The sequence below is a fragment of the Phodopus roborovskii genome, unplaced genomic scaffold (genome assembly GCF_943737965.1).
Source record: "Phodopus roborovskii unplaced genomic scaffold, PHOROB, whole genome shotgun sequence".
Classification (NCBI taxonomy): Eukaryota; Metazoa; Chordata; class Mammalia; order Rodentia; family Cricetidae; genus Phodopus; species Phodopus roborovskii.
In genome coordinates, this window is record NW_026126511.1 from 56,140,283 (window position 1) to 56,163,877 (window position 23,595).

Sequence of the window (23,595 nt, forward strand, 5' to 3'; positions counted from 1 at the left end):
AGGACAGCCTCCAAAGCCACAGAGACCCTGTATTGAAAAACAAAAACAAACACAAAAAGATAGAGAATCCACTTGTGTAGAGACCACCCAAGACACCTATCTGTAAATCTCTAATAAATTATACTTTGTACAATCCTGACTCTGTGTGCCTCTTTCCAGCACTTTCTGCTTCTAGTAGAGTTCTCACTCACTTAAACACCTACAGCTAGTCCCTTCTGTTCCTGACCCGATGTCTACCACCTCCACCTCATGGCTGTTGTTTGGTCCCTTAGACTGAGCTTACATCACTGACCCTACCACACGCTACCGCTCTGCTGACCCACATCTACTAAATGGGAGCTGCTGAATCCCAGGGACTACCTTGTTCCTATGCTTCCCCAGTCCGAGATACCAGCATGAACACCCAGTGTGGAACTGAGACTTACTTTCATGAGTGCAGTCTCACCATTGCTTTGTTGCACATTTACAAAAGCTCCAGCTTCCAAAAGAATAGCCACAGTGGTTAAAAAGTTCTATTAGAAAAACAAGAAACAAATTTGATTCCAACAATTCCTTAAAATTTTAGATAGGTCTTCTAGATGTTTTGAAATTAGGAAAAACCCTGAGAGATTCTATTCCCTGCAGGTGACTGGCCACCACCTCCCTGCCTCTTCACTGTAAGGCCACAAGTGCCTACCTCTTGGGCCGGTCCCCTCACTGATCTGTTACCACATGCCACTGAAGTCTACTCCCTGGCTTCCATGTGAGAATTCTACATGTGAGTCCTCTAAATCACTTAAGGTTAAAATAAATACTGTCATTGTAACTAAAAATTGTACTTATTATAAATCACATTTTAAATCTGAATACAGAGTAGTGCTAATGCTAAAATTAATCACATGTCACAGACCCACTGAAACCACAAAGTAGGACTACATAACATGACCACTGTATTTCCATACAAAAACCAGATTCTCAGTGTGCCTTCATGCAGTCAAGTTTCAAACCTTCTCTGCGGCATGAATGAGGGCTGTAGTCCCATTTTTCTGGCGTCCATTCACTTTTGCACCTTTAGTGATTAGGAGTCTCAGGAGGTCATCCTGCCCCCCTGCTGCAGCCAGCATCACCAGTGTCATCCCGCTAGAATCCTGTGAGTTCATTGAGAAACCATGTAGTCTTTAATCAGGAACATTTTAAAAGCAAGTCTCTGATGTCAAGATATTTCAATGAGAAATCACTAAAGAACACTGATTTAAACATCCACTTAGGTTAGGTTGCTTACTAAAATAGCCTAAAATAAGCAGAAACTAATAATCTTCAGGATTTTTTGTACATGTACATATTCATGAACATAAATATAGGGACCATTGTTTTCTTCAAATGCTAGTCACCTTAATTTTTAAAGATCCATTTTTATTATTTTTAATTATGTATTATGTCTGTATATCTCTGTGGGGGTATGTGTGTATAAGTCCAGAAGACATCAACTGTAGTTATAAGCTATTGTGAGCCACCCATGTGCTGAGAACTGAAATAATGCAGTTCTCTCCAATATACACAATCACTGAACCACCATCTCCCCAGCCCCCAGCCACTCTCCTTTTTTTTTTTTTTTTTTTTTTTTTTTTTTGACTAATTCAGCTACACTGACTGGTTGGCAAGCCCAGGGGATATATCTATACCTCCCAGATAGGTGCTGTTGGCCCAGCTCTTTATATACATGTCAGGAATCCAAACTCACAGCATTCATGCGTGTGTGGCAAGTGCTTTTCTGACTGAGTCCTAGAGTGCAATTCCCAGCACCCACACAGCATCTAAAAACTATCTTTAACTGTAATCCCTGGGGATCTGACACCCTCTTATGGTTGGTGTACAGGCATGTATATAGACAAAATACCCATATACATAAAAAATATAAACAAATCTTTTTAGCCTTGGCTACCCTGGAACTCACGCTGTCAAGTTTTCTTAATGTAAAATGAATGGCAAATTTTGAGCAGATGATCAGTTCTCTATAAAATCCAAAGCTCTATTTAAAATGATCAAGAAAGAATTTCACAAAGTGAGTGTTGTTACTCACACATAATCCCAACACTCAGAGGTAAAGGTAGGAGAATCACGTGTTGGTCACCCTTGGTGATACAGTCTGTCTACATGGCCCTGGCTCCAAGGAAAAAAAATCATTTAAATGACTGAAGGCAACCTATACATATACTTTTCCACCAACAAATAAAGATTAAAAAGTTTTAAAAAGACCCCCCCCCAAAAGAAAATCAATACAAAACTTGTTAATAAGGCTAGGTGATGGTGGTGCATGCCTTTAATCCCAACACCTGGGAGGCAGAGGCAGGCAGATCTCTGTGAGTTTGAGGACAACCTAGATTCTTAGTTACACAGAGAAACCCTGTCTTGAAAAAAAAAATATTATAAAATTGTTAATAAAATTTTATAAAGCAACAAAACTATAAAAATATAATCATACAATCTTTGTCTAAAGATGTGACACTTAAAAGTCATAAGATACATCAATAGATGTATCTTTACAAATGTATTAGAGGCAAGTGTACTTGGAAAGTTTAGGCAAAACAATTACCACAAGTTCAAGGCTAGTATGGGCTATATAATGAGACTCTTATTTCAAAAGAAAAAAATGTTCCACAATTCAGGTCTCACCTAAAAACCTGACTTGGGGGGGGGGGGAGTCGGGGCCCACGGGGAACGACTACTCTAATATGCTTCCATGTAAAAACAAAAAGCTTACATGCATTGGTATGATTGTTAGATCTCTGAGTTTGAGGTCAACCTAGTCTACAGAATGTGTTCCAGGACAGCCAGCACTGTTAAAAAAGAGAAACCCTGTTTTGAAAAACTAAAAGGTAATAATATACTACTTAAACCAGTCATTTTGGAGGGCTAGAGTTTGAGGGATTCTAAGTACATTTACACAAAGTCTATGGTGTTCCACCTTTAAAATGTGAACATGTATTTACTTTTCTAAGACAATAACAGAACTACCATATTATGCCAGAACTATTTTCCATGCTTGTGAGAGCCCGCACCCCCAAAACATAATACCTCTTGATCTAAGTTGTATTCTTCATTTGAGTTCAGTGCAACCTTCACAGCAATATAATCTCCATTTTTCACAGCATCCCTCAACAAATCTATAATAAAAAGAAAGGTGCATTAGATTTTATAAATCTAGATTTGTGGAAGAGCCAAATAATTTGCAAATCACATACTACTTGGAATCGTATTTGTTGTAGCGAAGGTCTCATCTTCCCCATCAAGATGCTTTTGAAAATCTTCTAACTTCATCCACTCCAACTGCAGATCCATGCCTAAACTCAAAATCTGTTGCCTGCCATCTGGAATGCATAAAGGCATCATTAACATATCTTATGCAGTACTATTAAAAAAATAAGAAAAACCCACAAAACCATAGGACTGATTATTAAACTTGTCACATTTTAAACAAACTTTTGTGTATACTGCATTTAAATGTTATTTATTTTACTGGGGGTGGGGGCTCAACACAGGGTTTCTCTGAGTAAGCCTGGCTGTCCTGAAACTCTATAGACCAGACTGGCCTCAAACTCAAGAGATCTACCTGCATCTGCCACCCCAGTGCTGGGATTAAAGGAGTGCACCACAACAGTTTCAATTATTTTTTTTTTTTTTTAAATCACTTACAAACTAGTGGAGTTTCATAGGCTTTTTCATACATTCCTTGTTTTGATTAACTCACCCTCACTCCTCCTCTGCCCTCTCCATACCCCATCTCAGCTTAACCCTTCCTTACCTCACAATACTCCCTCTACTATTCTTTCATACTGCATATGCTCTACTATACCCTCTTGCATTTTATTTGAATTGCAAAGTCACAGGGTACAAGGAGCTTCTTCAAGCAAGCTTCCCTCACCCACATCACTCCACTATCTACTTCAACTGTGCCGACTTCAGTTGTCTCCCTTTTTGCTTTCATTTCGCCTATATCCTACTATCCTCTCCCCCTGAAATACAGCCACCCACCAAGGGTCTGCTTCTACACGTATCCTATCATTAGCTCCCAAAAGATTTGAAGTTAGGACTCTTATTATGAAAGACAACATGTGACATTTGTTTTTTTGGGGGGGTCTGTGTGACCCCACCCTGTGTATTTTTTCCTAGTTCTACCTATTTACATGCAAATTTCATTTTTCATTATAGCTGAGTAATATTCTATGTACCACATCTTCATTATCTCTTCATCAGTGGATTGACATCTAAGCTGATTCTATTTCCTAGCTATTGTGACTTGAGAGGCAAGGAATACAAATGTGCAAGTATCTCTGTACTTGTAGAAAGACATAAAATTCATTGGGTATATAACCAGGTGGGTAGGATGGTAGATCTATTGCCAGTTTTTTAAAAGAAGACTCCATGTTGATATATACACTTTTAACACCGGCCAGTATATAACTGAATCTTTTCTTTCATTGCTGAAATAATGAATTTTGGAGTGGACTTTGAACCTAGGATCTTCCTGCTTCAGTCTCCTGAATGCTAGAATTACAGGTAGGTGCCATCACAATCAGTTTATATGGTATAGGGTGTTGAAACCCAGGGCTTTGCACATGCTGTGCAAGCATTCTACCAATTAAGCTATATCCCAAGGAGTTTTGCAAGTTTTCCTGTCTTTGGCTATTTTTGTTTTTTCTTTTTAATACTCATTGCTTCTAACTATTTACTGCAAAAGATCATTCTTTATGTGTAAACTAGTCCGTATGCAAATACAAATCACTGGGGTTGGGGATTTAGCTCAGTGATAGAGGCCCTGGGTTCAGTCTTCAGTCCCCGCCCCCCCCAAAATAGCAAATACAGATCCTTGTTATGATGCTTCCCTTCCTACTATAAACCAAATGCTCCTACATGGCAATTAGGTCCCATCTCATGTCTACTGATAAGTCTACTCCCATAGCTAATGGCCCTTGGGCTCCTGAATACTGGAATGCACATATTCAACTCTTACACTGTAACACATGCCTGATCTGCATAGTCTAATGTTACTTTAATAAAATGAAAACCAGAGCACAGACTGGTGGCTCATATCTAAAATCCCAGCACTTAAGAGGCTGAGGCAGTAGGGTTATCTATGATAAGCTTAACCTGGACTTTAGTGTCAGACAAAACCCAGCTAATCAGGTATGATATTGAATGCTTATAATCCCATATTCAGGAGGCAAAAGTAGGAATGTCACAGGTTTGAGGCTAACCTAGTCTACAGTGAGTTCTAAGCAAGTCAGAGCAATATAGCAAGACATTGTCATTAAGAAAAAAAAAAAAGACAAGGAAAAAAAAACAAGCAGCAAAATATTTGATAGCAAAAGTAGGATTTTTTTTTCCCCTTAAAAATCAATTTGTAAACTTTATACAGGTTAAGAAGATAACCTACCACAAGAAAGAAGTCTGGAAAAACTGTACATTTCAAATAAGTAACTTCTTCTGGTCTTCCAGACTCAAACTGACTCATCTCTTTGTTAACTCCATGAGTATGACATCACAGAAAATAGCACAGCTTTGGTGCTACAAACCCTGGTTCTGTGTCTCAGCTGTATAGCTTTGAACAAATCATATGGTTCTGAATAAACAGCAGTGATTATATAGAGAGCAGCTAATATTTACAAGCTACCTTTGTAACATATTCTTAACAATTTACTTCTCACATACACTAACCTGTAAGGGAACAAGTCCCAGCAAGGATAGGCTTAAAGTAGCTCTGAGCATTATCACACAGCACAAAGTAAAAGGCCTAGTTAGTTTCAGTACACAGTCAGCCCTCAGTCCACAATAGACTCCTTTATTCCTCTCACAGGAAGAAATGTCAGTCACTGCATGGGAAGAAACTGAACAGGATAGAGAAGATCCATAGAAGCCAAGCTTAACACTACCAGCTTACTGTAATTATAAGAGCTTGGCTTATACTGTGGCTCAGTTCATCCAAACACTGTTCATTTCTACCCCATGCTCCATGCTACTTCTGGACCTATAGACTTCACTTTCTCTATTTTTAATTAAAAGGGAGAGAGAGAGATAAAGGGAGAGAGGGAGGGAGGGGGAGAGGGAGAGGGAGAGGGAGGGAGAGGGAGAGAGAGAGAGAGAGAGAGAGAGAGAGAAAGAAAGAAAGACAGGCAGTGGTAGTATACACCTCTAATCACAGCACTTGCAAGGCAGAAGCAGGCAGACCTGTGAATTCCAAACAACCAGGGCAATACAGAGAAACCCTGTTTTGAAAAAGAAAATGCTGAGATACAATAGCAAAGAATTAATGCACACTGCATACAAACACTAATGCATATGAGACCATACCTGGCTGCTCTTTATGGCACTAGCTACATACATTGGGAGCCTAGGTGAGAATCTGGTCACAACCTTTGTAAGATTAGGTGGTGACAATCTGCCCTAACAATTGTATTTTTGCTTCCACCCTCTTAAATGACAGCTTTGATGACTTTAATACATTACCCTTGTAACTGTTTTCACACTTTTGGGGGTGAGGGAATTGAGTGAAGGACACATGCCACAGCACAGCGTATAAGTCATCAGTCTCTGTTCTCTATAACGAAGGCCCTGGACACCAAACTCAGGTTATCAGGCTTGGTGACAAGCAATTTACTTGCTGAGCCATTTTGTTGTCATCCCTTTTTTTTTTTTGTATTAAGAAATCTTTGGAAACTGGGAAGGTGAATGGATCAGCAGTTAAAAGCATGATTCCTAGCATCCACATTGTAGCTCATAACCTCCTGGAACTCCAGTCATACATGATGCAGACATACATGAAGGCAAAACACCCATATACATAAAAAAAAAAATACTTAAAAAAAAAAATCTTTGGTGATAATAAAATGCTCAGCAGCAAAGGCAGTTGCTTAGCAAAACCATGGCCATCTGAATTCTATTCCTAACCCCACGGTGTTAGGAGAAGCATCATTCCTAGAAGGTTTCCCCTGGCTTGCACACAGGTGCAGTGGTAAATGACTGTGTGTGCACCGTGTTTCACACATTTACAGTCTTCCCTACCCCAAGGTCAGATATCTTAGCCCCATGACTACCAGCATCTAAAGTCTCCCTATTCTATTAAGAATGTGATTTTCACAAGAGTTTATGTTTCTGGATAATCTATTATTCTGAAATAGTGACCAAGAGCATGTTTGTTGTATCAGCATAAGTCTATGAGTTTGTCCCCTTTTCTCCATCACACAGCTATGCATGAGTCTGACTGAAGACTCTGTTGTACTAATAGAATCTTCCTAATGCCAAGTAAATAGTTTTTATAAATTTAAAAAAATGTATATATACATATATGTATATATGTATGTGGGTTTTGCTTAAATGTATGTCTGTCACATGCATGTAGTAACATCAGAGGTCGGTCAGAAGATGTAAGGTCCCATAGAACTAAAATTATTGATGGCTGTGAGCAGCTAAGTGGGTGCTGGGAACTGAACTTGAGTCCTCTGCAGGAACAACCATGTCTCCAGCCAAACTGCTACAGTTTATATAGAAGACTTTGATCACTACTGACATAACTGGATTTGGCTTCTGAGTCTTCCACATAAAGAGTCCATATTTGTAAACTCCTTAGTTGTTTTTGTAATGTTGAGGATGGAAACCAGGGCCCTAAACTTTGTCACGTACTAGATCTCTAGCCAGTACTAGGTGGTTTGATTCTAACTAGAATCAGACTATAATCAGCCTGAAGTAAATGTTTTTTTATTAGTAAAAATGGCAAACACTTTAATAGCTTCCTTGCAGTGGGGGAATTCAAACCCTGGTCTTACATAATCTGGGCAAGCAGATTTTAGTGACTTCCAAGAATGTTTTACAATTTTCTCCATACAGATCTTATGCTATTTATCTCCTAAAATATTCTTAGCAATGGTGGTAAACTTAGGAGGCTAACATAGAATTAGGAATTTGAAGCATATCACCTACTGTTCCAACATTCAGGGGTAAAGATCAGAGGATCCTGAGTGCACAGCTACATGTCCTTGAACTCCCTATGTAGCTGAGGATGACCTTGCCACTACCTACTGAGGGCTGGTGTCACCATGCGTAGTTTTTATTCGGTCATTTTTGGAATGAATCTCAGATTTAAAAAAAAAAAAAAGAATTTAAACTGGAAAATAGAAATCTTTATTGTAAGTGTATTGTAAGAACTTAGAAACTATTTGATGCATTTATATGTCAAAGGATGACCTGAGTCTTCAATATTAAAAGTATTCAGGGGACCCAAATAAAAACTATTATGAGAGAAGATTAGACTACATGGGGCACAGGACACTCCAAAGTCACTCTATTGAACAATGCAACACCAAGCAAACTCACCACAATTTTCATCCGTTTGGCATACACTGTCTGAAACTTCCTGATCCCCTTCTGCAGCAATGTATGCCCATGTGTCAGTCTCATCTCTTTTAAGTGAAGACTTGTCCTTGTTTTTGGGATCATCTGTAGTTTTACAATCCAATGGTACTTCTTCTCTTTTCCAATTATTCTCAAGTACATCATTTTTGTCTTCTGTTTTTTTAAATAAATCAAATGCACTTCTGATTTCTTTAAATGCTAGTACAAAATTAAAGCCAATGGTTAACTGTAAGTTGCAAATTTATGTTACAACGAAAGAAAATCCATATTCACACTGAATAAACATGTTTTCTATAGTTTTACTAATACTTGTGTTGGTTATAAGGTAAAGATTTACTATCAAAGTCATAAAATGATTTTAACTAGCCTTTTGACTGACTCCCCAGTACCCAGGAAGCTGTGACAAAGGTGTATTTAATCTGCTTAACTTTTTCTTCCTTTCTGCATTCTTCCCTATGCATTCTAAAAACACTCTACCACACCAGATCCTTCATCTTTTATGCCAATTTCAAGTGCATTTTTTTCTTGGCCTTAAATGAAACTACTATTTATGTATGTGGAGTACTGAGTCCAGTTTCCAATATCCTTTATAGTAAAAATCTATGTAACCAGTACTTAGCCCTTCCAAATTGTCTAGTACTTTTACATATTTTTTCCTACCACCCCCACACCTACTTTTAGTACTCAGGATAGAATCCAAGACCTTACATACTAAGCACAATCCACCACTAATCTAATCAGTTTTTCTCCCGTTTCTTTTTTAGTTCAAAGAAGGAGAAATTTGGTAGCTTTATCAGGTACATGGTCAGTGCTCTCAACACCATGGTCTTTTCCCCGTTTATCACTAATTACTCTGCAACAGTCATACATGGGTTGATGCATTTTTCAGGAGGAAAGGTGGGATGTAAGACTAGAATCACTAATATTCCTTCCTTCAGTAGCTTTTATCACAACCACAGAAGAATAGTTCAGAACACTTGATCAGTAGTGTTCACCCTGGACATCTTGCCCAACAAATATCTGAAATGTAGTTGTTTCTTGTATTGTTCAAAATAGATGCAGCCTTTATGTTACTCTATGTATGAGCCACTAAGATACATGGTATTACTACTGTCATGATAAAATTTCTAACTGGAGAGATGCAGCTAAGCACTTGCTTAACATGAGTAAGACCCTGAGTTCCACCTCCAACCTGGAGAGGAAAAGGAGTATTAAAAATGTGTGTTGCTAAGGAGGCAGAGGCAGGCAGATCTCTGTGAGTTTGAGGTGTGAGTTTGAGGCCAGTCTGGTCTACAGAGCGAGTTCCAGCACAGCTAAGGCTGTTACACAGAGAAACCCTATCTGGAATCCCCCTGACCCCAAAAAAAGAATGTGTGTTGCTGGCCAGGTGTGGTAGTGTACCTCTTTAATCCCAGATGCAGAGGAAGGTAGGTGGGTCTCTTTGAGGCCAGCCTCAAAAAAAAACCGTAACACCTGAAGTCAGTAAAGCTGAAGAAATGGAATAACATTTTTTTTTAAAAGATTTATTATGTATACAGTGTTCTGTCTGAAGCATGCCATCTGTAATAAGCATCAGATCTTATTACAGACGGTTGTGAGCCATCATGTGGTTGCTGAATATTGAACTTATGTCCTCTGGAAGAGCAGCCAGTGCTCTCAACAGCTAGTGTTCTTAACCTCTGAAACATCTCTCCAGCCCCGAAATGGAGTAACATTTTAAGAAGGCCTGTTGTGCAATCATGAGATCTGAGTTCAAATCCCCCATATAAAAAAAGATGGACATATTGTAAGTAACTAAAACTCTAGAACTATGTGGGGTGGGAACAAATGGATTACCAGAGCTTGCTGACTGGCAACTCAGCCCCAGACCCAGTGGAAGGCAGACCCTGGCTCAAGGGTAGGTAAGGTGGAGAGTAACAGAGCAGTAACCCCATGTCCTCCTCTGGCATCTTGAGTGCACAGGGTAAACGCCACATCATATACACCAAACACTAGAGAAATCCCTAATACCCCAAATTAAACATGAGTAGCAATATGAAGCTACATGTAGAAAATTCCACTCTTAATTTCATGTAAGACACATCAATCCAATTCCAGGACTGGAGAGGCAGCGGCAGGTGGATCTCTGTGAGTTCGAGGCCAGCCTGATCTACATAGCAAGTTCCAGGACAACCTCCAAGCAATACAGAGAAACCCTGTCTCGAAAAACCAAAACAAAAGAAGACACAAAAACAATGGAACACCAAATGAAAAATGAGAGACATTTTTTGTACCAAATATTTCAGAGAAGGGAATGCTCAACATTTATTTATTCATTCATTTATTTATTTTTGGTTTTTTGAGGCAGGGTTTCTCTGTGTAGCTTTGTAGGCAAGGTTGGCCTGGAACACAGAGATCCACCTGCCTCTGCCTCTTGTGTGCTGGGCTTAAAAGTGTGTACCACCTCCATCCAGCAATTAATAATTTCATTTTACACTTACATTTTAATCCCTTTGACTCTTTTCGGCATTTTTCTTCTTTGTCCAAATCATACCTTTTCTGGTATTTTTCTTTGGCCTCAATTTTTTTGGTTTCTTTCTCCTAAACAAAGATGAATACAAAAACCAGAACAAGGATAGATAAAAAGCTGACATTGTATATTTGTAAACCAAAATATTCAAGCACCCATGTCTGTGTACAAATACTTGAGCACATAGCAGCTGATTATTCAATTTTTTCTCTCACTGCTCCTCCAATCAAGATTATCTTTCAGACATAAAATGATACAAAATCAAACTCAAAACCTAATACCCATTTCCCCATTTTCTTTTATGAATATATTATGTAAAATGTTTGTGCATAGCATGCTAGTGCAAACCTTTATTCCCAGCACTAGGGAGGCAGGGACAGATCTATATGAATTCAAGACCAGCTTGGTCTCTCTAGAGACCTATTCTCAAATAAATTAACAAAAAACAAACAAAAAGAAACCTTGAATATGATCAAAGTTCACTATAAGCATATATGAAAATGTCATGTGAAATCTACTTTTTTAATAATAAAAACTCAATTGCTACATAATTAAACTTTATAAAAACCCCCAGCCAGGAAGTGGTGCACATGCCTTCAATCCCAGCACACAGGAGGCAGTGGCAGGTAAATCTCTATGAACCTGAGGCCAGCTTGGTCTATAGAGTGAGTTCCAGGACAACCATGGTTTACTTCTGAAACAGATCTTATATTTCAATCGACTATTACAGTCCCCAGGTTGACACATCAGTACTTTCTGAACCACTTTCCCCATGGCTAGGCAATCTTGACTTTTTTTTTTTTTTTTTTTATACTAAGGATAATACTACCACAAATAATTCCAGACAGGGTCTTGCAATTTAGCCCCAGGGTGGTCTCAAATTCCCAATCCCTCTGTTTCAGTTCCCCAAGTTCTCTAATTATAGATACGTACCTGCAAAGAGGACCTACTCTATAGACCACAGCTATGGGGTCACTTAGCACAAATGTCACAGGAGCAACAAACACATTTCTCAATGTTCAACAACTAAAAATTAGTTCAAGCTCAAATGCACCACATGTCAATCCTGCCAGATTCCTCATACTCAAGTCTATTGTATGATTTTACTGTAAAAACATCTGCTCTTATACCAGTTCAGTTGACAGAGTGCTTGCCTAGCCTCCACAATGACCATGGTTCAAGCCCCCAGTGTTACATAAACTGGAAATAACATACATGCCTACAATCCCTGAAATGGAGGATAAGAGAGAATCAGTTTAAGGAAGGTCATTCTCAGCTACACAGCCAGTTCATTCTAAACTAGCCTGACACCTTGTTTCAAAATCTAATCTTTTTGGCTTGAGACTAGAACTTCAAAAAAGAGCTCTGAAATAGCCCTAAATTATCTGCTATTTTATACTATATATTTGTATAAGGGGCCATTTTCCTCATCAACAATTATAAAATCAAGGTATGGATCAATTTCCCCAAAAATGCATCCTGCAGGATCAAATTTTCAACCAAGATTTAAATTTTTATATTAGTATGTAAATTTATATACTAAGTGCTAAAAGTATATGAATATCAGAGATTATTTTTAAAAATACATTTATGATTTGTATTATCTACTCTATATGTAAGGATCGGGCATGGAAAAGGGCTGGGCAGCATAGTGCATGCCTTTATTCCCAGCACTTGGGAGGCAGAGGCAGAGACAGAGAGGCAGATGATCTTGAGAGCAACCTGGACTACAGAGCAAGTCCAGGACAGCCAGAGCTGTTATAGCGTGTCTCAAAGAGTGGGAAAAGAAATAAGTTTCCCCTCCCTTTAAAATGATTTAGATAAATTATCAAAACCAAGAATAATGAAAAGAAACATCTTTTTAAAATAGTTCTTGACTGACATTTTCATAATTTTGAAGTTTTCTACTTAAAAACATAAAATTATTACATTGGGATAAAATATAATTGTATTTATTTGTTGGGACAGAGTATCTTTGAAGCTTTGGAGGCTGTCTTGGAACTTGCTCTGTAGACCAGGCTGACCTCAAACTCACAGAGATCTACCTGCCTCTCCCTATCAAGTGCTCGGATTAAAAGGTGTGGGCAACCACTGCTCGGCAAAATACATGTTCTTAAAAGTTGAAGAACTTTTACTTTTTTTCTTTCTGTAGTTAAAATAACTGTGGAAACCATAAACGTGGAAACTACAAATTGAAGAGAGGTCTCAGGAGTTAAGTGCTCACTGCTCTTACAAGACCACAGCTCAGTCCTTAGTATCCAGGTATTCATTCAGGTGGCCCACAACTGCCTTTAACTCCAGCTTCAAGGAATCTCACACCCTCTAGCTCTTGCAAGTACTGGCATACATGTGGTATGCACACACATAAATAAAAATCATAAAAACAAAATAAAAACCATTTGGTTTCAGTGGTACATGTCTTTAATACCAGAATTCCTAGGAGGCAGAGGCAGGTAGCTCTCTGAGTTCAAGGCTACAAGAAAAGAGGGAAAAAGTGAAAGCTAAATCTGTAGTCCCAACCCCCAGTACCTAAGGAGGGAGTATATCAAGGATTAATCAGCTCCAGGCTAGCCTGAATTACAGTGTAAAATATTCTGACAAATTGGACAAGATGAAACTAAAAGGAAAAGAAAAAGTTGGGGAAGGGAAGGGGCAGAAGTGGATCTGGGAGAAGTTAGGGAGAGAGTAAGGGTGAACACGTTGTTATCACATTCTCAAATAAGACTCATTTATGACTTATTTTTATCTTATCTGCATTGGTATTTTGCCTGCATGTATGTCTGTGTGAGGGTGTCAGATCTTACAACAGATAGCTGTAAGCTACTACGTAGGTGCTGGGAACTGAACTAGGGCCTTCTGAAAGAGTAGCCAGTGCTCTTAACCACTGAGGCATCTCTCCAGCCCCCTCAAATTATTTTTTAAAAAGAGAACACATATACACACTCCAAAATGAAATTAACTGAAGCCAATAGGCCTGTCTATACAATGCTACACAATACCTGAATACCTCTACAAAAAAATTTTTGATCATGCTTTGTAAAAGAAAACTAGACTGATGCCAGGCAGTATCGGCACACAGCAGAGGCAGGTGGATCTCTGTGAGTTCAAGGCCAGCCTGGTCTACAGAGTGAGTCTCAGGACAGCCAAGGCTGTTACACAGAGAAACTCTGTCTCAAAGAAACAAAAAACAAAACAAACAAACAAGCTCCCCAAAAAAGAAAGGAAAGGAAAAGGTTAAAACTAAGACAAACTTTGGGTTTGAGTGCTTGAGGATCTGAGCACATGCAGCTGTCCTCAATAATTACCTGAGGAGTTACACTTTATTCTAATCTGACCATTTCCTTTCCCATTCCTTGTTAAAATTCCTGACCATACAATATCCAATAATAAAGGTACCAATTATTTTTACACTCTACAGGTTCTCTACTGCCCTTACCTCCTCTGCCGAGTCCGAGGATCTTAGGCCCTTCTCTTCTGCACTCAGTCTGGAACTCTTTGGGGCTTGGGCAGACACAGGTGATAGTAACTTACTTAACTCTAGGTTACTTCTGCTCTTGTCTTGATGTCTTTGTTTTTTAGGTATTATCATCTTCCTTTCTAAAAAGGTATCCATGTTCTCTAGTTTCTTGATTTCTTTTGTTTCCTCAAACTTCCTTGGCTTTTTCTTCTTCCTTCTAACTCGGGCCCCAGCATCCTCTTCAGTACTTAAAAGGTCATCCAAATGTTTCTCAAAAATACCCTCTTGCACTATATGCTGTTCTGTCCTATCTTTCACCATTCTTATCGTCTGATTCTCTTCTCTGTTGTAAGAAAGTAAGTCTTCCCCATCATCCTCTGGAAGGAGGGACTCATTAGGTACAGGTGATTCAAAATCCAGTGGACACTCAACAGACTTCTCTTTCTTTGTTTTCCGGTTGTCTTTGATATCTTCTCTTATTTTAAACTTTAACTCTCCTATTTCAGCCCTTTTAGCTTTCTTTAATGCCTTGTTTTCCTTTATTTCATCCTTTTTGGGTTTTTTGGACTCCTTTAATTCTTCCTTGACTTCCAAAATTCTTTTCTTTGTCCTTATATCAAAACTTAAATTTTCAGAGGTGTTTTCCAGCTCTGACTTGAACTTATCTTTTAGTTTTCCCAGTTTTGCTTTTTTTTTTTTCAGATCATCTGGACTTTTCTCTTCTTTGCACTTTATTTTTTTCTTTTTCTTCCTTGGTGAAGTATCTTCTTTTGTGTCACTTTGCTGGTCACTATCAAAGTCTGCTTCAAATACGTCATTGCTTAAAGATAGTCTCTATAAAATACAAAAAAGGTAAAAATGTTAACATAATTTCAAGTTTTTTGAGAGGCAGTATTAATAAAATCTAATGAAAACATTTTAAAAGCAGATTTGACTTTAAATTACCTAAATTAAACATGTGTATCACTTAAATTTCTGACTTAGCAAATAGGACTTGGAGGTGATGTCAATTTAAAAAGGAGACACAAAGAAAAACGCTACTGTTTCCAAGATATCAAATTGAAACATGAGTTATAATAACAGTCTCATTCATGACTTGCTACAGTATACATGTAGAAGTCAGAGGACCACTTAAGGAATCTTGTTCCTTCTACCACGGGAAGTCTGAGTTTTCAGCAAGCACCCTTACTGTTCAGCTATCAGCCACACCCCAATCAATGTTCTTAAACTTGTTATCTCAGGTTAAATGGAGTAAGCACATTAACTACATAGGAATCTTACTGATTTGATTGATTTGTGTTTTATGATCTTAAATAGTTCCTACTAAAATGTTTTTCTATTCTAAAAAGAAACTCAAGAATAAGATATTTAAGCCAGGCATGGTGGTATATATGCTTTTCTTTAATCCCAGCATTAGGGAGGCAGATCTCTGAGTTCAAGGCCAGCCTAGTCTACAAAGTGAGTTCTAGGACAGCTAGGACTATACAGAGAAACCATGTCTTGAAAAACCAAAAGAAAGACTTATCTAATTAGCAGAAAAATGTTAAAAACAGACTATGTTCCTTCACTTTTATATTTATCACTCCTGCTCCTCAGCATGATGCTGGTGCTTGAATCCAGGGCCTGACACATGCTAGGAAGGTGCTGAACCACTGAATATACCCTTCTCTTTTGTCCTTGAGATGGGGGGGGGGGTCACATTATACAGCCCTGACTGGCCTCCTTTCCTGACTAATTGTCCTGAGTATTGGAATTACAAACATATTCCACCTTATTAGCTAACATTCATGCCTACTCTAATTTGAATGCTGAATGTCCCCCAAAGGTCCATGTGTTAGAGGCTTGGTCTCTGGAGAGGCACTAATGGGAGGTGGTAGACCCTTAGGGAGATGACATGACACCAAAGACGATTGGGGACCCTGGTTTCTTCTGTGCTTCTTGGCTTATGAAAACAAGGAGCATATAGTACCTTAGTGCTCAGTATCACAGGTATCCACAGAGGTAAACTAACACCTCTACAACTGTAAGGCAAAATAATCTTATTTTTAAGTTATGGTAGGTGTTAGTATTCAGGCATCTGTGCTGGCCTGCCCTTGGGTTCCTGACAGGATAAGTCCTCAGCTGCATCCACTAAGAGTACCACCTGTGCACATTCACTACATTCCCTTTTAAAAGGTGGGCCTTGCCCACCTCCCATCTCTTCCTTTTTCTCTCGCTCTGTGTCACATCCTCCCACCTTCCTCTTTTGCTGCTCCTGTCCCCAGAGGAAGGTCTTCCCACTCCCCCTCCTTCCCTTCCCCCAATAAAAAAAACCTCTCTATGTGAGTTCTGTGGCGTGTCGTCTTTCTCTATGGCAACAGAAGGTATTTCATTACAGTGTAAGTTGACTAACACAACATAAAAAAAATACCAAATACAATCACAGGATGATTTTGCTGAGCAACATCAGCAGAAGCAGTCTGTGAGGACAAATCAGCAACATGACTTCACAACAGAAACAGAGGACATCATATTTCTCATAAATTATTACTACACATACTACCTATAAACAAAATTATGATCATCAAATCAAAAAGTATGAGATAAAACTTGATACCTGGATATCTTTCTTGATTGCTTTAGCTTTGTTCTCGGCAACTTTCTTCCTAAATTCAAGAAGAACTTCTTTACAGTCCTCCAGGTGAACCTCAGGCTCCCAGGTGTCATCATCAGACGTGTATCCTTTCCATCGGACTTTATAAAGGTTCCTACCCTGTGGCACAAATTAAAAATGGACATATCAATGATTAAAATTTCAAAACCATTCAACTGCCGAGAAACACCTTATTTAGTATGACTATCTTTTGAGGCCCACAGTGGCTTAAGAAAAAAACAACTATCATTAACTTTTTTTTTTTTTTTAAAAGAAACAAAGACTTGAGCTGGGCATTGGTGGTGAATGCTCCAAAGGAACAAAGACTTAACCAGGTGGTGTTGGCCTTTAATCCCAAAAGGGGGATTAGTCCCAGCAGAGGCAAATGGATCTCTTTGAATTCAAAACCAGCATGGTCTACAGAGTGAGTTCTAGGATAGCCAGGGCTATACAGACAAACCCAGTCTTGAAAACAAAAAACAAAACAAAACAAAACAAAAAAAAAAACAAAAAACAAAAAACAAAGACTGATGTCTTTTTCTGATTATATATTACAAAGCAATGTATACTCATAGCAATGAAAAACGAAAAAGGCAAGGCAAGTCACTCAACAATGATTTTTAGTAACTGAAGATTATCATATAAGAACAGTGTTTAGATTAAAAAAAAAATAAAGCACTGATACACTTGTACTTCTTTGACAATATTAATAAATCCTCAAACAGGAGATCAGTGAAGTTTTAAGAGGAGGTTGGCTTAGCAGGTAAAGGTGCTTCTGGCATATACCTGAGTAAAGAGCCCCAGACAACACTGAAGAGATGACTGACACAACAAAATGGCAACTGGGAGCTGGAGACATGGCTTAACAGTTAAAAGCATTTTGTTGTTTTTGCTCTTTCAGGACTGGAATTTGGTGACTAGCATCAGCAAGCAGTTCATCACTGCCAGGAGCTCCAGGGGATCTGCTGCCCTCTTCTGGTCTCCACATAAAGTAAATGTAAACCTTTTACAATAGAAGCGAGGGTTTGCTGCTGGGCATGGTGGCACACACATACAACCCTTTGAGAAGCACAGAGGAAACAGATGCAGAGTCTGAGGCAAGCCTATGTTTTAGGCCATCCCAGGCAAAGTTGTGAGAAATGTGTCTTAAAAAAAAAAAAAAAAGGCATATGCAACTACTGTTCGTGCAGAAGATCTGGAACTGGGTTTGATCACCAGCACCAACATGGAGCCTATAATTCCAGTCTTTTCTGACCTCTCTAACACTTGTGTGCCTTGTGTTTAGAGAGGCAAAACTCATACAAAAAATAAATCTAAAAGAAAAAATAATACACATAATAGGCATGTGGCTCAAGCAGATCTAATAATGCAAGGTTCAAAAAATGCTTTGCAAAATGTCATACACTGTCTAAATATTTACTTTCAGTAGCTTAAATCTTTACAACAGCCTATGAAGAAGGTGCTATAAAGCATTCTATAATTGAATCTGAAGACTACAGATAGAATAAGCAAGTAGTCAAAGATCACAGAAATAGTCAGCTGAAACTCACAGTTTTAAATTCACTTATTTGAGACAGGGTCTCACTATGTAGTTCTGACTGTTCTAGAACTCACTATGTAGACCAGAACGGTCTCAAACTCACAGATACCTGCCTGCTCCTGCCTCCTGAGTGCTGGTATTAAAGGGTGTGCCACATACCAAACTTGGCTATTTTTAAAGATATGGAGGTCACAAATTTGAAAGAGAGAAAGGAGTAGTATATAGGAGGGTCTGGAGGGGAAAAGAAAGGGGGAAATGGCACTATTATGTTCTCAAAAAAATTAACACAAAACTGGAGCCAGAAGCTAGAGCAATCATTAAAGCTGCTTATTGCTCTCACAAAGGATCCTAGTTTGTTTCCCAGAATCCATGTGTAGCGATTCACAAATGTGGACACACAATGTGGGTATGGGTTTGCCACAGCTGTGGGTACACCTCAGAGGACAGACTCAAGCCTAGTTGTTCAAAACTGTACCGCACTACAACAGGAGAGTACAACAGGTACTCTCCTGTCTCCATCTCCCAGCAGGAATACCAGGATTCCGGACTTGCACCCTCTCTAGCTCCATAATGAAACTGAATTTTAATTACTTAACTCAAGCTTGACATGAGAATTTTCCTGTGTCAGTAACTGCAGGAGGGTCTCAAGTTCTAGGCTAGCCTGGGCTTCAGAGACAGATCCTACCTCAAAACACAGGTGGTGTGAGAGTGGAAGACACAGAGGGAACCCTGAAGCAAAGCCTTCACAGCTAAGAAAACTGGGTTCTCTTCCAGAAAATTTGGGATCGATTCCCGGCATCCATGTGGCAGCTCAAAATCATCCATAACTCCAGTTTCAGGGGACCCAATGCCCTCTTCTCTGGACATGCATGTGGTGCAGACATACACACAGTCTGAACACCCATACACATAAAATAAAAATAAAGGCTAAAAATTTTTCTTTAAAAAACCTGTACCATTAGACCAGGCACTGGCCAAATACACCTTTAATCCCAGCACCCAGAAGCCAGAGGCAGGCAGATTTCTGAATTTTAAAGCCTTCTACACAGAGAAACAGTCTCAATAAACAAATAAAAGGAGTCTCTTAGGGAAAGGCACCGCCTTAAAAAAAAAAAAAAATCAACCATCAAACCAACATAGAACATGGTAAACAGCAGTTGATTTTAAAAAGTTTGTTGAAGGGCAAAAATTAACAGACAAAAGATAGCATATGGCAAATAACAAATGAAATAAAATACAATAGAAGCAAAACATCGTATCGGCATGGGCATGATACCTAGCTACAAAAAGAGATTGGCAAATGCTGTTACTGGACTAAATATCAGTGACTCAAACATTAATAAAAACACATCCCGGATTAAAAGAGCCCAGGATCTAGAGCAGAAAAGGTAAATATAGATACAAGGGAATGGCTTCAGTTGAGGTCTCCTCAGAGCACAAATGAGAAAACAGATTTTCTACAGGGCTCGGAAATGGGAAGGGTGGAAACGACATTACAAACAGATGGACCCCGACACTTGGAAGGAGAGTAAGAATTTCTCCTGGGAACAACAATCCCGGCAAGGAGGATGTGCCTAAGTGTTTCCTTTTAACCTTACTCTAAATCTGTTACAATCATAAAACAAACGCGCAGAGGGGGTAGGGATGACCCTAGGTTTCGGAAACGTTTACCGTCCCAACCACTCGGTGTGATCGAGGTTTCATTGTGAGGACGAATGGAATTCCTGAATTTAAGCCACGGGGCATTCCCTACTTTTAGAAAATATTGGGACAACGGTGTGGAGGAGAATGTGCTACGACGGCTCGTATGATTTCCACCAGTCCTTTCCAACCCAGAGCAATGGCCCTAACTGTATACCCGAACGTCCAAGGCAAGTGGAGTCCCCCACCAGCCGTCTTGCACTGTATTCTCAACATAACACGACACTGCTTCGTCTCTTCTGCCAAAACAACGCTCAAAACTTCCCTAAGCATCCATCCTCCACAGATGCAGCCGCCAGGGTCCTGTACGAGATGTCTCTGCGCTCGCCCGACACGTCCGTCCTGCCGGGCTGTTGAGCGTCCCACTCGGATGCTCCCCCACCGTCCCCGCCCCGGCCCTCCGGCCGCGTCTCGCCGCGCAGCCCCCACATACTCCCTCGCACTTCATGTCCAGGATCTTCTCCACCTCGAACACGTCGTCCCCATCCTCCTCGCTATCCCCAACGGCCTCAGCTCCTTTAGCGGCTGCGTCCTTCTCTTCGCCCGCTACTCCAAGTCCTTCTCCTTCGGCCCCGGGAGACCCGCCAGTGCTGTCGGGGACTGACATTGCTAGCGCGGCCACACTCATGCTTTCCTCAGCCGCCGCCGCTGCCGCCATCACAAACGCTCTACAAACCGACGCGAAAAACCGCCGGAGACGCACGGCGAGACAGCTCCGCGCGCCTGCCGCTCCGCCTTAGTCCCCTTCAGCGGCGTGACTCGACCGTGAGGAAAGCCGGCCAATTGTGGGCTACGAGCCCCGGATTGACACACGTAGTAACCAATCACAAAAGGCGCCCCCCCTCGAGCGCCCTGAGGAGCTCACGGGAAGTGGATGGGTGGGTGGAAGGACGGAAGAACGCTATCTAGAGGAAGAGCGGAAGGGGTCTCCAGAGGACAGTGCGAGGGGCGGGCCTAGTGCCTATCCTCCTGGATGCTGGGAAGGGACTCTGCTGCAGGAGTCTTGCTGTTGTCTAACGGGTGCGTCGACTTACCTGGGAGAGAGACCCTCCATGTTAACGAGACCTACCTGCGGGCGGAATAGCTGCCCAAGAGTTCTTACGTATAGTCTGGCTGGCTTCTAGGATGTTAATGATCAATTAAATATAACCTATAGGGACATTTCATTTTAATGAGTAAAGATAAAGAATGGGGGTCTGTATGAGGACCCGAGTTTAATTCCCAAGGACCCACATAGTGAGCAAGAGAATTTCCGAAAGTTACCTTCTGTCCTCCATACACATGCCCTGGCACGAGAATACACACACACACACACACAGAGAGAGAGAGAGAGAGAGAGAGAGAGAGAGAGAGAGAGAGAGAGAGAGAGACAGAGAGAGAAAGAGAGAGAGGAAAAGAAGATGACCAATCCAGTAACTCAAATCTGTAATTCCAACACTGAGGAGGCTGAAACTGGAGGATTTGGGGGGAATTCAAGGTCAACCTACACAGCAAGACACTGTCTCAAATAATCAGACATAAACTATTGGGATGTGAATGTTGTTCAGTGATACAGGGTTTGCCTTCCAGGTGAAGGTTGGAGGTTTGGCCCCAGTACCCATGTGTGTGTGTGTGTGTGTGTGTGTGTGTGTGTGTGAGAGAGAGAGAGAGAGAGAGAGAGAGAGAGAGAGAGAATTGCATGTGGAGGTCAGAGGACAACTTGCAGAAGTCATTTCTTTTCTTCTACCACATGGGTTCCAAGGCTAGAACTCAGGTTGTCAGGCTTGATTAACTGGATCATTCACACCTGATATGCCAGCCAAGACCAGTTTTGTGTTTGTTCCAAAGTTCCCCTGCTTTTTATTAAGTTGAAAATATCAAAGGCAGGTGTGGGGTTGATGTTAGAGAAACTAATAATATTGATGCTATGATGGATTTACTAATAAACTTGCCTCCAATATGACTGGAAGATAAATATTATAATAACCAGGGCTGTTAGAAATTCTAGGGAGGAAATATTTGTGCCAAAATTGAAGTTTTGGGTTGCTGAGAAAGTTTCTGCTAAGATTTGTGCACTAAGGGTTACCTCCAATTAGGCTCTATTACCACAACAAAGGAAGACAACCCTGACTTCCAACTGGCTGTTAAACCTCTCCCCTTATTAAAAAACATGCCTCTAAGGGGCAGCTCAGTTCCTGAGCCCTGAGTCACAATTATTAAGTCCTAGCCTGTGCCCTTATTAGGAGAAACATGATTCTGCCAGGTAGGCAAGATGAGTGTGGGTGACAACTATTGGAAAAGAACAACACTGGTGTATATACTTAATAATCCTGAAGCCGGGCATTGGTGGCACATGCCTTTAACTGCCCTCGGAGGCAGAGGCAGGCAAATCTCTGTTCAGAGTTCAATACCAGCCTGATCTGGTCTACTGGACAGGCTCCAAAGCAATACAGAGAAACAGTGCCTCGAAAAAACAAAAACAAAAAAACAAAGAAAGAGAGAGAAGGAATTCTGAAAGTATCTGTGGTGATATTTTGATCTAGCAAATAAAGTTTGCCTGAAGATCAGAGAGCAAAGCTAGCCACACTTGTTTAGCCATAGAGGCCAGGCAGTGGTGGCACATACCTTTAATCCCAGCACTAGGCAGATGGATCTCTGTTAGTTCAAAGCCACCCTTGGGTTACATGAAATTGATTCAACTCCCCCACACCTAATATCTCACTCCAGGTTTTTTGTTATTAATACAGATTAGAATTTGTGCTACAAGTATCCTTGCTGTATAAAATCTCCCATCTGCCCAGGTGGCCAGACTTACATTGCAGTCTCCTGTCGCTAAACTGTTTCTCCCCCCAGTCCCACCCCACTTTAAACTGTTTCAAGTGTGACCTAGAGCCAAGACCTGAATAAGATGTAAAAATAATAACACATGTGAAATGCATAACCCTAAGGTTATGTTAGTAAAAATTTGTTCACAGCTGGCTCTTTTTTGGGCATTATCCAGAGCCAGATTTGTGCCTTTTTTTGTTTTTGTTGTTTTTTGTTTTGTTTTGGTTGAGTTTTTTTGTTTTTGTTTTGTTTTGTTTTGTTTTGGTGTTTTGAGTTCTCTGTATTGTTTGAGATCTGCCTGCTTCTGCCTCCTGAGTGCTGGGATTAAAGGCATGAGCCACCAACGCCTGGCTGATTTGTGCTATTATTAAAGTGCTTTTCCCTTTATTAAAACCTAAATATGTGGAGTGATTTCTCACCAAGGAGATATATTCATTTTAGAACAGGATCACATGCCTAGAACCCCAGCCTTCCAAAGGCTGAAGCAGGAGAATGGAGACTTCAAAACCAGACTGGCTTATAAAACACCTTCAGGTAGAGTAATATATACATATCAGAGCTAGATG

General features: G+C 40.1%; 1 protein-coding gene across 1 annotated transcript in view; it reads right to left on the reverse strand.

Moving 5' to 3' along the window:
- Mphosph8 (M-phase phosphoprotein 8) overlaps positions 1-20,995 on the reverse strand; it is a 30,506-nt gene extending 9,511 nt beyond the window's left edge. The window contains exons 1-9 of the mRNA XM_051195625.1: positions 20,658-20,995; positions 16,948-17,103; positions 14,331-15,185; positions 10,866-10,965; positions 8,347-8,583; positions 3,222-3,347; positions 3,055-3,143; positions 987-1,127; positions 426-512 (exon numbers count right to left, since the gene is read on the reverse strand). Of these exons, the coding sequence (XP_051051582.1) occupies positions 426-512; positions 987-1,127; positions 3,055-3,143; positions 3,222-3,347; positions 8,347-8,583; positions 10,866-10,965; positions 14,331-15,185; positions 16,948-17,103; positions 20,658-20,882 (2,016 nt within the window). The 5' untranslated portion in view covers positions 20,883-20,995. The remainder of the gene's footprint in view (positions 1-425; positions 513-986; positions 1,128-3,054; positions 3,144-3,221; positions 3,348-8,346; positions 8,584-10,865; positions 10,966-14,330; positions 15,186-16,947; positions 17,104-20,657) is intronic.
- Between the last annotated feature and the right edge of the window lie 2,600 nt (positions 20,996-23,595).